The 12,807-nt window shown below is 51.1% G+C and overlaps 1 protein-coding gene across 1 annotated transcript; it reads right to left on the reverse strand.

Moving 5' to 3' along the window:
- Positions 1-291: 291 nt before the first annotated feature.
- Positions 292-6,704, reverse strand: RAX (retina and anterior neural fold homeobox). The gene is made up of 3 exons (XM_034943568.3): positions 6,168-6,704; positions 5,611-5,864; positions 292-2,755 (listed from the first exon to the last, which is right to left on the reverse strand). Exons 1-3 carry the CDS (start codon positions 6,454-6,456, stop codon positions 2,258-2,260), a joined length of 1,041 nt encoding a protein of 346 aa, XP_034799459.1. The 5' UTR covers positions 6,457-6,704; the 3' UTR covers positions 292-2,257.
- Positions 6,705-12,807: the final 6,103 nt, after the last annotated feature.

Raw genomic sequence — 12,807 nt, forward strand, 5'->3', positions numbered from 1 at the left:
GAAACTAAACAGTAGAAGAGGAAGGGGAAGTAGCAGAAAAACTCATAGGGAAAGAATTGAAAAACAGCACAGAGGAGACGAAATGGATAATCTTGGCAGTGATCTAAGGGAAGTGAAGAAGATGCTGACGGTGGCTTGCTCAAGGTCACAGGTGCCCAAGACTGCAGTAAGAAGGAGGACAGGGCACGTGTGGTACTCACTTGGAGCCCATGAAGTTGGAAGTTCTGTAAATAAATCATCCCTAGGGAATGAAAGAATGAAACAAATGATAGGCCAAACACACATTCATTCTGGTTTTGTTTTGTTTTGTTTTCTTGCTAAAAGGTGATAGCACATGGGCTGCTCCATCCTCCTCCCCCAAGGAGACATCCTTCTGAGGGAAAGTGAAGATATTACTCCCTACCTCTTGGGGGGAATAATTTATTCAGAAAATTTTTACTGATCAGCCTACTGTGTGCAAGGCACCATCTGGAGGTCTAGGGGTACACAGCCCTGGTTATGCAATAGCCTCTTAGACCCGCAGAGAAAGGACTGGAAACTATGATGAGGCTTCTCATATTCCCACCTCCAGCGTGGTCATCCTTTTCCCAAGTCGGTTTCAGGAACCGGAGAACAGCCAGGGAATTTCGGGGAAATGGGGACGATGATTACAATCCATATTGCGTCACGCCAGGGTCTTGGTACTTTCCACAAAGCCTTTACAGGTGATCTTATTCCATCTTTCCCACCTTCCAGAGAGACAGGGTTTATTTAGACGAGGAAAGGGGACTGGGAGCTTCACTAATTTGCTCAGGACCGACAGACAGTAGCCAGTTGATGCTAATTAAGGCTCTGGCGGCATCATCCAGAAAGCACGCTTAGGGACGGGGGTTGTGGGGTGGACGCCCCCCCCTCCCGTGCCAGGACCTGTTGGCGGGCATCCAGGTTCTGCTGGCGGTCGCCCAGCTTCCAGTGTCAACGGTGGATATCGAGCACGCTCAGGAGGGAGTCCGGGACTCTCCTTCTTCCGAGAGTCTCAGGAGCTTGTGAAGCGGGCTGAGATTTCGAGATTCCTTCCTCGCCCTAGAGCCGGCGCCAAAGAACTGCAGATACTGTCCAGGGCACGCCCGCAAGAACTAGCTCTCGGGGCGGTGGCGTAGGGCGCTCCAGGACACTCTCCGAGCGCGGCACCTCACCAGACGCGCCTTTTACCGAACTCTGGGTTGGCGAGTGTGGAGCGAGTTGGGGAGGTTAGAGAGTCTCGCGGCTCCGAAAAGGAAAAGCATCTCTTTGCCTCAGTTCTTGTACCGCTGGTGATCAACCTTGGGTGTTAGGGACTGGCACCGAACCGGAGATCTACCTGGTGAGCTGAGAGGAGTCCTTAGGAGAGCAGGGACGCCAGGGGCCGGGGGACACTTCGCTCTCGCCCTAGGGAAGGTGGTCTTGACGCTTTCTATTGAAGTCAGACTTGAAAATATCAGCTGCCGCTGGACTATGGGGCTAGCGGGGGAACTGGGAGCGCGCTAGCAGCTGAGCCTTAGCCCCATCCACTCCGGACCCCACGAGCGCACGCCGGCTCCAGGGAAGGGCGCCTCGGGTCTAGGCCGCCGAAGCGTTCCGAATGGGGACGATTCTCTGCTGCAGCGAAGTGTCCCTAGAATTTTCACAGGGAAACCCTGAGCTTCTTCGCAGTCCTCCTCTTTCCCTGACCCACCCTGTCCGTCAACGCACCCTCCTCCCGTACCCCAATATTCACTCCTCTCCCCAAGTCCTGAGCGTGCTTAAACAGAGTCGAAACAAAACAAGCATGTCTTTAATTCTCCTCTCAAATAGTTTGAAACTACTTATACAAAAGTTTCTCAAACTCTATTTTTCCGCCTCCCCTGCTTCCCTGTTATGGTTATCTGGGGGTCTCCAAGCCTCCTGGGAATGGCCAAGTTTAGGAGCTTCAGCCTGTTTGGGCCTGGAGGCTCCAGCGCCTGCGGGGATGGGAGCGGCGTGGCCAGCGGGGCCCGGCAGCCTGTTGCCCTCCAGCTGCAGGGCTGAGGTCCGCGAAGTGCGTTGAGGCGGCCAGAGGGCCTCTCCTCAGGCCTGAAAGTCGCCCTTCTCCCCGTGCATCGGGAGCGCCAGGCGCATGGCCCTGAACTATGCCTGGCGGGTGGCTGCAGGCGACAGGGAAAGAGGGGCCGAGCTGGGAAGGGGGATTGTCCCTGGGAGAGAGGATGCGGGTACGGTGCGGTCGGCCCGGGGTCGGATCCCAAGACGTTCCCCAGTGCCCCTAGAGGGCCTGCCACGGCTTCCCGATGGCCTGGATGTGCTCCTTGGCTTTCAGACGCAGCGCCGCGATGCTGCTGTTGCGCGGGTCCGCCTCGTCCAGCGGGAACTTGTCCCCGAAGCCGGGCCCGCACGGGTAGGAGGGCGGCGGCGGCGCGAGAGGCTGCAGGCCGGGGCCCAACGGCGGGGAGTTCAGGAAGGGCGGAGGCGGCGGCGGTGGCGTGTAGCTGGCAGGCAGGCTCTGCGCCGGCGGCCCAAAGCCCGGCAGGCTCTGCAGCGCCGTGGCGCCCCCGCCCGGCAGCGGCGGCCCGAGCCAGGACTCCAGCGGCAGCGCTCCCCCAGCCGGCCCGCCACCGCTGCCCGGGCCCGCCCCGAGGGGCGACAGCGTCGCGGAGGGCGGGGAGCGGCTGAAGGAGAGGAGCGGCGAGTCCTGCAGCTTCATGGAGGACACTTCCAGCTTCTCCTGCCGCCGCCACTTAGCCCGTCGGTTCTGGAACCACACCTGCAGGAGAGAGCACAGGGGCCGTCGGGCGGCAGCGGAGGCTGCGGCCGCGTCCCCAACCCTGAGCCGGTTCAGCTCGGCGGGCTCCACTCCGTCCCCCTCAAATAAAACTAGGGGCGCAACTGTTATGCATGTGCCGAGAGAGGCCCGGATCTTCCTTCCTTCCACCCACTCCTACTCCTCCCACCCCGCGTTCTCTTTTCTTTTCCATCTCCTTTCTCTCTCTGTCTCTCTCTTTTTTTTTTTTTTTTTGGCCTCTTCTCTCCATTATCGCCTCTTCTGAGTCTCTTTGTCCCATCCTAGTCCTCCGTGGCGTCCCACCCTTTTCTCTGTTTATCCATAGCTGTGGTTGTATCTGTTTCCAACTCCTAGTGCGTAGCAGAAGCTCAGAAAAAAAGTGAATTTAACTCTGCAATCGAATCGTAGAACTTTGAAACGAGATCTCACCAATTTTCTGTGACCTGCTGGTTGGCAGCCCCTCCTAACAGTTTAGACTTGCTTGTTCTCTGTATGGTACAGATCTAAGTTGCTGTATTTTGGTCTCAGACTTTCTCTGCTTTACCTACCCTTTGTCTCTAAATACAGGTATAAATAAATATTGTTAAGTAGAGTAATTGGCAAGAATGGGCGTTAAAATTCAGCTCTTTTCACGGATTACTGGTTATGATAACTAGATAGGAGCAAGTGGGGTTTATTTTGCCCCAACCATATTTGAATTGCTGCTTTAATATTTTTATTTTTATTTAATTAATATCTGCTTACTATTTCTGCTGTTTGTTATTACTTTCAAGGAGTACAATCATTCCAGTCTATTATATCTACTTTTACATTACAAAGTTAATTTTGACATTACCCTAAGACCTTAGCTCAATGACAAGGTTTTTTGCTTCTTCTTCTTTATCTGTACAAAGTCCTTGCCAAGAGTAACGTCGGGTTCTTCCAATGAAACTTCATTACTGATTTGATAAAAGTGCTGGAATATGTGTAATTACATTTATACTACCAGTTCCACCTTCACAGGCAAGACAGAGAATCCGTTTAGTAGAGAACACAAAAGAATTTCAGCCAAACTGGTGGCTTTAGTGCTATATTTATGAAGGGAAATGGGGAGATTGTTGCAACCTCAGAAGGGAGAAAGTAGTTTTCAGTCAATAAGGGCAGGAGACCCCCGAGGAGAGCTGAAAGAACAGCAATCCAGCACCCAAGCACCGCAGGGTAAGTGTGTGAGAGGCTGCAATTAGGGAGAAAAAGAGAAACAACAAAAGTGTAAGTACCCTGTACCATCCTAGAAAAGATTCATCTGCATATCTAAGGCCTCAAGTCTCCCTTAAATATTAGATACTTGCCAACAGTAGAGAAAAGAAACACTGATTTGGGTGAGGGCTCCTGTCCCACCACCTTCTCGGCTTCCCTGTCTGTCCCACTCCATTCCCTACCACATCAGCTGTAGCCTTCAGATCCAGTGTCCCAGGTTATAGACTGAAGGATCGAGGTCGGTTATTGCAATGCTTTACTGCTGCCCTCAGTGTGAGAGATCCTGCCTAGTATCTCTACCATCTGATTACATCATAGTCATGTGTTAAGAATGGCCATAAGCTGGGTGCTGTGCTGGCCCTGTGGTCACAAAGAAGTCACAGACACTGTTCTCAAGAATCTCACAACTTAGAGGAGAAGCCAAAACTCCTGAACAAGTAATGAGGGAGGATGCAGGTGGGCTCAAGTGCCCAGGGAGCTGAGTCTGCTTTGCTTGGATTCTGTAGGGCACTGGAAGGCTTTGCCTCTCCTCTTTCTCTTGTATTCATTCCCTCTCCCATCCTTCTTTTTTTGAAAGCAGGTGATAAAATTTCCACCCCTTCAGTGAAATCATTGCAGCTTTACTGCACCAAATTGGAGACATTGAACTGTCCTTGCTGGTTAATCCCAAGTCACATTAGGGAATTATATTTTTTAAGCCATGACTTTTACTCATTACTTTCAACTCTTAAACTAAGCAGAAAAGAAAAAGCAGCAGCTTGTCCTCTTTTACTTTTAAGACATGGATAAAAGCTCCGAACACTTGAGTGTTCTCATTTCCTGGAAATCTAATTTATTAGACACACACAAAAATCCCATCTTAGTTCCACTGCCTTTCAGATGCAGTGAAATTTGTTCCCAATGTCTCTCTTTCAGCCCTCTGTAAACTCTCCCAATTTGGAAATCCTCCCAGATTTTTCACAGATGACTAGCAAATATTTAAGGCTTTCAAATATTTTAATGATCAGGGATTAAAGATAATTCAGCTTTAATTAAAGCGAAAACCCCTTTACAATAAAAAGAAAAGGCCTTTGCAGCGAGAAGTTTGGTTGGATGTGCACCAGAAAAGGAAAAGTCAGTTTCTTAAATAAATCCACCCAAAGTTTCAACTGCGAGGTGCCAGGCCCTTCGCAAGGAAACAGGGTTTTCGTTTCCAACTCGATATTCGCAGCTAGTGACGAGGGTGGCATTTGGGGCCCCAATCCTGTCACCCTCGATCACTACCTGCATTCCATTTCCACTCAGCAACCCCCAACCCCTTCCTGGCTATGTCTAATGAGCTGTCGGCCTCTTCATCTTGCAAGTCATTCCCATCTTCTATTTTGAGTTTAGAAGAGGGAAACACCCAAAGGGGAGCTCGTACTACAAACTGGAACAGACTGCTTGAAGGGCGATGCACAGGGAACATCGAAGATCTGTGCCTCTCCCTTGAGACTCTGGGCATGCCAAGTCGAGGAAGGACAGTAATAAATGCATGGACACCCGTGAATTCCGAGAAGCATTGGCTGCAGTTTGGGCCTCGGGCCCTCCCAGATCCCAGTTCCTCAACCTGGGCGCTTTACCTGGACCCGGACCTCTGGTAGGTTGACCTTGCCGGCCAGCTCCTCGCGGCTGTACACGTCCGGGTAGTGGGACTTCTCGAACGCGCGCTCCAGCTCATGCAGCTGGTACGTGGTGAAAGTCGTGCGGTTCCGCCGATGCTTTTTCTTGGGCTGTTCCTCCTCTGACAGTTTCGCTTCGCCGGTGGCTGGCCCGACGGGCAGCCCTGGGCTCGGCCGTGCCTCCCCGGGCTCCTTGGGGCAGTAGGGTCGAGGGGCTGGGGCGACGAGGCCCGGGAGGGTCAGATACACTCCCCAAAGCACCCTTGGGCCGACCCCGCCTCGCTGTGGGCACTGGCCAGCCCGCCTGCGGGCTCCGAGATGGCCCGGGGAGGTCCGTGGTGAGGGCGGCGATGGGTCCTAAGCTTTCTCTGAATGCAAATTGGAAGCTCCCGCCATAGACAGTCCCCAACCCCGCGCCCAGGTGCCTTAATAAAAGTTAAGGAAGGGGCGCTCTCGTCTGGCCAACTCCTAAGCTCGGGCGCCCGAAGGGCCTCGCACAGCCGGGGGTGCGCACTCACCTTCGTACTCGGGGGCGGGCGCCGGGGCTGGCGGCGGGGAGGGCTCGGCGCCTTCCTCGGGCGCCTTGGGGCAGGCGGGCCGCGCGCCCAGCCTCCTATCCCGCTCCTTCGCGCCCCGGGCGCCCCGCTCCGCCGGGAAGGTGCCGAGGATCCCGTCGTCCTTGGTAAACCCCAGGATGGCCTCGATGCTGTGCAGTCGCGAGGTGCTCCCGCCCGGGCTGCGGAGCAGGTGGCCGGCAAGCGAGAAGCTCCCGTCGGCCATGGCTGGCGCGCAGCCCGGCAGGTGCATGGGGAGCGCCGGGAGGCGGGAGGGCGCTTTGGAGACGGAGAGGAGAGGCTCGAAGCCGGGTCTTCCCGAGTGCGGCGGTGCAACCCGACGGGTCCCGACCCTAGGTCAAGCTCCGCGGGCGAAGCCCGCCCGGGCTGCGCACGCTGGGGGTGGCCGAGCGCTCAGCCCGCTGCCGCCTTAGTCCCAGAAGTCGGAAGTTCGGGCTCGGGGTAGCTGGGGCTCTCGGCGCTAAAGGCGGGGAGCCAACTGGCCCTCGGCTCCTCCCCTCTCGCCCTGGACCCAGCCCCTTCTCTCGGCCCCTCCCTCCACAGAGGGGCGTGTCCTCACCCGGCCCAGCCACAGGGTCCTCTCGTGGCCACCCCTGGGCCGGCACTAGGAATATTCCCCTTCCACCTCTTGATCCGTTTTAAGCTTTGCAAACACACTCCGGGGATCGGCGGCGGGATGCCTGACGGGCTCGGGAACCTGGTCGCGGCGCACCCCTAGTCCTGCCTCAGTGGGGCCGACGCCCTTGGGCTCATCTCTCCCCTTGCGTTTGTCTCCCTCTACTTCGGGCTTACCCTCTCACTTCAGACTACCCCCTGGGGGTCACCTCCCTCCTTGGACGCACCCCTCCCCAGCTTCAGACTCGCCCCTCTAGCCCCCTCTGGCTCACCTCCGCGGGGCCGCCACCCTGGCCTGTGTCCCCTGGAAGCGCCGAGACCCAGCCGAAGGCTTCCCAGCCCCGCACTCGTCCCAGTTTGAATTTCGCCTCGCTGGCTCCCTTTTCTGGACCCACTCCTTTCTTGGCTGGGTTGTACGAAGTCCCGGACCTCGCGTTTAGTTTGTCCGTCTATATCTGTTGTAACTCCTCCCAGTCCCCTCGGACTTGAGCGCCGGCAGCCTCCCTCCCTCCCCCCAGCGCCCACCCCAGGGCCATTTATGTCCGCAAGTCCTGTGACCTCTAGCGCCCGATCGCCCAGCAGGAGACTGGGAGCCCCGAGTCGGATGTGCTGCCGGGCTCAGGTCCCGCAGGAGACCCACCTGGAGTTCCTCGCTCCCGCCCCCTGTCCTGCGGGGAGGGCGGGCTCCTTTACTGATGAGCAGCGGTGTGGCACTCCCGCCTCCCTCCAACACTCCGGGCCAAGGAGATGGCCCAGAGCTGGCTGGGGAAGGACCTTCTCCCGGGGAAGAGGCCTCTCGCCTCCCCGAGGGTTCAGGAGTAATTGGCTTGCAGTTCTTTCTCCTTTGGACCCCCTCGAGGCTTCCGTGGCCCACAGTGACTGATCGGCCACTTGGAAAGATGATTTGATAGGGTGAGTGTGTTTCACCTCCCGCAGCGCGGATGGACAATGGCGCTGTGAACGTCGCACCCCTCAAATCTGAGGCGAGACCCGAGGCGAGCGCTTGGCCTTCCCTGAACTGGTGGCCTGAACCGTGAATTAAAATGCTTTCCTATAAAAGCTCAAGGACCTAGAGGACAATATCCCTAAAATCTCCTTTTCAGTAGGCGCTCTGATCTCCACAGCAGGGGTGTCTTCTTTATCCCGCTTGCGTTCAGACAAGCGTTTGCTGCGTCCCTTTAGAGGGCAAGGCAACCGTCGAGGGCCACGTCGTGGGCATCAAACAAATTGGGAAAGGCCAGGGCCGTTGGCCTGGTGGAGTTTAACGTCCAGTCTGGAAGACAAGACAAAGGAAGAGGGAAAACACACATCCTCAGATCCCCCACCTTTAAATTGGTGTTAGAAGGATGTTTGCGGAGGACAAGTCAATTTCTTAAGGATCATTCAATGGTTAATTCCCCGTGATGGGCATATCTACTTTTAATAAAACTATATAATGGCAAACTAAAATAAGGGCAAGTATGTGACTGCAGGAGATAGAAATTGAACTAATTCAAGTCAGAAATTATTTTTTAAGAAAAAAGCTAAATTAATGAAAGTTAATAGCACTTTACAGTGTTCACATATTACTTTATTTACTTATTATTTATTTGTTTGTTTATTTTAGAGACAGGGTCCCTCTCTGTTGCCCAGGCTGGAGTGCAGTGGCATGATGGTGGCTCACTGCAGCCTGGAACTCCTGGGCTCAAGCAATTCTCTCGACATGTCGCTTTGTAGGTTTCAGAATCTTCTCACATTCTTCATGTCATCTGATCTTCACAACCTTGTGAGGTGAGCAGGACAGACATATTGGTCCCCATTTTACAGAAGAGGAAACTGAGGCTCAAAGTGATACAGCTATTAAGTGGAGGGGTCAGGACTAGAACTCAGGCCACTGACTCCTTGTCCAGTGTTTTCTGCCTGCAGCTCATTTGTAATTATTATTGTAGTGTGTGATCTTTTTGAAAAGAATCAAAGCCCATCTTAGCCTGCAGTCTGTCTTTAATCCTTCCCTGAGACTGGATTCTGCATCTAAGAGGCGGAGGTAGAAGCAGTTTAGCTCCCAGAAGAAATAAAGTCAGAGCCTATAGAGAGTGGGCTTTGGGTACCGGCATTCAGGGCAAATTAACAAACCCTCTGGAAAGTCCCCTGACAGACCAGGTTTTGCCTCCTCCTCCGCCCCTCCTCCACCTTTCCAGGGCCCACAAATGGCCTGGTGGCACCCGAAAAGGTCTGACTGCCAGTGACATAGACCAGGTGGCTGACGTGCTGAGGTGGTGGTGATCAGAGGGCAGCCGTGGGGATAATTAATTGGTATTTGTTGTTCCCCCTCTGACCGAGAATGCTTTTTATGCAAACTTCCCCAATATTAAATTGATCTCGATAATCACCGCTAAACAAAGATTGGCAGCGTTTTCTTAAGCTCCTGCCCACACGCTGCTAAGGGGTTTATGGCCTTGTTTTCCAAAGTTAATTCCTCTGGAACTGCCCAGCTCCTCCTAATAAGTCCAGGTGAGGTTAGCTTTTATTTACTGTTTATTTCAGAGTCTGGGGAAAAAAGCAGAAAAGACTTCAACAGCCACTGGCGAGGGCAGGGGTGGTGGTGATGGGGGTGGGGGAGACAGGGCAGAGGAGGACCAGGGGGAGTCGGGGCTTCCTTTGTGCAGGACATAAAGAGCTAGTCAGTACCATTGTGGGCACGGTGGAGGGTACTCCAAGCAATCAGCCGGGGGTCATTGTTAGGGGCTAATCTACGTGTGTATTTCCCAAGAACTCGATTAGGGAAGATGAATGGACTGGGCCATGTCCCTAATTCTTCTAGCATGAAGCTGCATTTTTCCAGCAGTTAGGCTAGCTCATAATCAGCCCTGCTTCAGCAACGGTAAGGAGCCTGGCTTCTGAACCCCACCTCTGATTAATTCATTAATTCATTAGATGGATCAAAGAAAACCCCTCCTTCCATCCCCCACCTGCGGCCAACCTTAGACACAGCTAAAGCCCCATTAAACTTGGGATGGTTGGGAGACACACATTTCCAAACGTGAGGAAGTTGTAGTATAAAGCGACTCCTTGATCGTGGCTGTATGGAGAAGGTCCAATTTCTGGAAGTGTTCTGGATGAACAGTCTCACCTACAACACGGGGGAGACATGCATATCCCTGTGCACTGGACGGAGAAGGAGAGGGAGAGCGGTGAATTAAGGACATTCAGCCACAGTCTCTAGTCATTTCACCTCTCAGCGATGTTTTACATTAGGGTGAAAATGTCTGTGGAAAGGCCTATGACATATCAATTCGTAAAGTGTATCAAATCAACTTGATTGTCTGCATGTAGATTTTCCCCGTAGCAGATGTATTTCAATCCTGGAATAACTCTCCCTGTGTCATGCCATATTCCAGGACCTCCTCCTCCCACTAGCTGATACATGTGCAAGAAAGCCAACTTACTTTTAGTTTTAGCCAGAGCAAAACACAACTCATATAATCACTAAACACGCGCACACACCATACACACACACTGAAGTTCAACAAATTCAGTTGTCAAGAGTTAAGAATACATACAAGAGCTACTATTTATTGAATGCTAAGTACATGTCAGTGGGTATATGCCATATGCTTTTGAGTATTATTTTACATGAATTACCCAATTTAGTTCTTACGATAATCCTACGATGTAGATGCTGCTATTATTATTATTATTAGAGACAGAGTCTGGCTCTGTTGCCCAGGCTGGAGTGCAGTAACATGATCACAGCTCACTGCAGCCTCAACCTCTTGGGCTCAAGTATCCTTCCATCTCAGCTTCCTGCAAAGCTGGGACTACAGGTGCAGGCCATCACATCCAGCTAAGTTTTGTATTTTTTTGTAGAGATGGGTTTTCGCCATGTTGTCCAGGCTGGTCTTTAACTCCTGGGCTCAAGCAATGTTCCTGCCTTAACCTCCAAAAATGCTGGGATTACAGGCTTGAGCCACCGCACCTGGCCAGTAGGCACTATTATTATCCCTACTTTACAGATGAGGAAACTGAAATACAGAGAGGTTCTGTAGCATGTCCAAGGTCACACAGCTGGTTTCAAGTAGAGCCAGGATCTGAACCTAGGTGTTTTACTCAGGAATGCTTCCTTCTGCCCACCATGTGTGCTACCCCCAACACGGTATGTGTATTAACATGCACCATTAATTCTCCAGTGGCCATAAGAGAACCAGCAGATAAATTAAAGCAAGAAAATTTGGGAGTCAAAGGTAACAAGAATAATATAGTTCAGAGTGATGTGGGGATGAGAAAGGTATGGTGGATGGCCTATAATTTATTAAGTCATTTAAGATGGTTACAGGTTTGCTAAAAAAAAAATAATAATAAGTATGCCATTCAACTTTCCAAGGCTATCTCATGAAGTTTAGGGAGTTTTCCCTGTTCTGAGTTTCAAATCACTCTCAGTGGTTTGTGAACAATATATATTTAAGCATCTAAAAGATATTTTTCAGCATTGGCCTTTGATGCTGTGAATTCTCCCCTATATTGTATTATATATTGCATATCATGGGTGAGTTGCTGGCAATGGTTGCAAAAATATCACTAGCTAAGCTCTTTTTAATACTGACATTGCTTCCAGAGATAAAATACACTATGCTTGTTCATCTCTCACTACCAGATCTCCCTCATTTATGAAACATTAGCTACTTGAAGCAACCCACAAGGTATATCAGAAAAATGTTCTTAGAGGTGCCTACCAGAACCCCATTTTTACATGCGGGCAACTAACAATGAATATCCTTGGCCACTTTCATAAATATATGACCTTGACACATATGATAAAGACATTTCCAGTATAGTAGTTTACCTCTTACTATGACAATCTGGATGTTCTCTAGTATTTTCAGACTAGATTGAAGCAAATGTTGATATAAGGATAGTGTAGTGAATAATAACCCCATCAGATAATCGTGGCTGAAAGACCATAAACCAACAAAGAGATGGGCCTCATGTAGACATTATGGGTTTAATTGAGAGCCCTCGCAGATGGGCATATGGAAGCAAACATTTCATCTCGTCACAAGACGAAATGAAGGGCAGTTGAGAGCTGTTGTTTCCCAGCAGTAATACCCTGTTTGAAAGCCTTCCTTTCACCTAAAAATAGGGACCACAGCTCTCTGCAGACCATTCAGCAATTAGCAAGAAGTCTCCTCCTTGGGAATTTCCATTGTTTCCCAATTATGATATTTTTGGAAACAGCATCACTTAAAACTGCCCTCCCACTTAGTGTCCTGTTATTTCAGGGGATCGTATATTGAAGATTTAGAAAACGAACTTTGATGATTATCTGTTCTGTTCTCTTATTTCTAGCCCCCATTTTAACATTTTAGATGTGAAAAATGTGTGGGCCCAGAGAAATTAAGCAGTTAGCCCAAGGTGAGACAGAATGTTTGTACTAGGGCTTGGACTGGAGGCCGGGTCCCAGACTCCCAGGGTGTCCACTGGGCACTCTGGCATTAGCACCGCCATGCTGAGCTCTCAGGCTGTTACACTCAGATGCGCCATGCTTATAGTTAGAGAAAGTCAGTGCGTGAATTGTGGAGGAATATATTTGTTGTACAAACACAATGAAGTTACTCTTCACACAACTCCCCCGTCACTTACCAACCCAATTATCTTGGTTCTGAGCTTGCTTTTACAACTGATGCAAGTTCAAGTAGCCTCTCGGTAAGAGGAAAAATTCCCTTGGCAATAGATTTGCAGGGATTTTTGGCAAACAGCTAATATTGCTATGCATTGGTGTGCTGGAATCAGCCCCTACTGGCTTGTAAGAACTTATGGTTAGCATCTTCCCAGTTCTGAGTTCAGTGATTCATCTTAGTAGCTTGAAATCAGCCACAGTGGTAGTAATTTCACCACAGCAATTGGCAAACACTAAAAATCAGACAGTCCCCCTCTCAACTTAAAAACTAAATGATATTTAAACATTACTAGCATATTACTGCTCCTACCTCAT

The sequence above is a fragment of the Pan paniscus genome, chromosome 17 (genome assembly GCF_029289425.2).
Source record: "Pan paniscus chromosome 17, NHGRI_mPanPan1-v2.0_pri, whole genome shotgun sequence".
Lineage (NCBI taxonomy): Eukaryota > Metazoa > Chordata > Mammalia > Primates > Hominidae > Pan > Pan paniscus.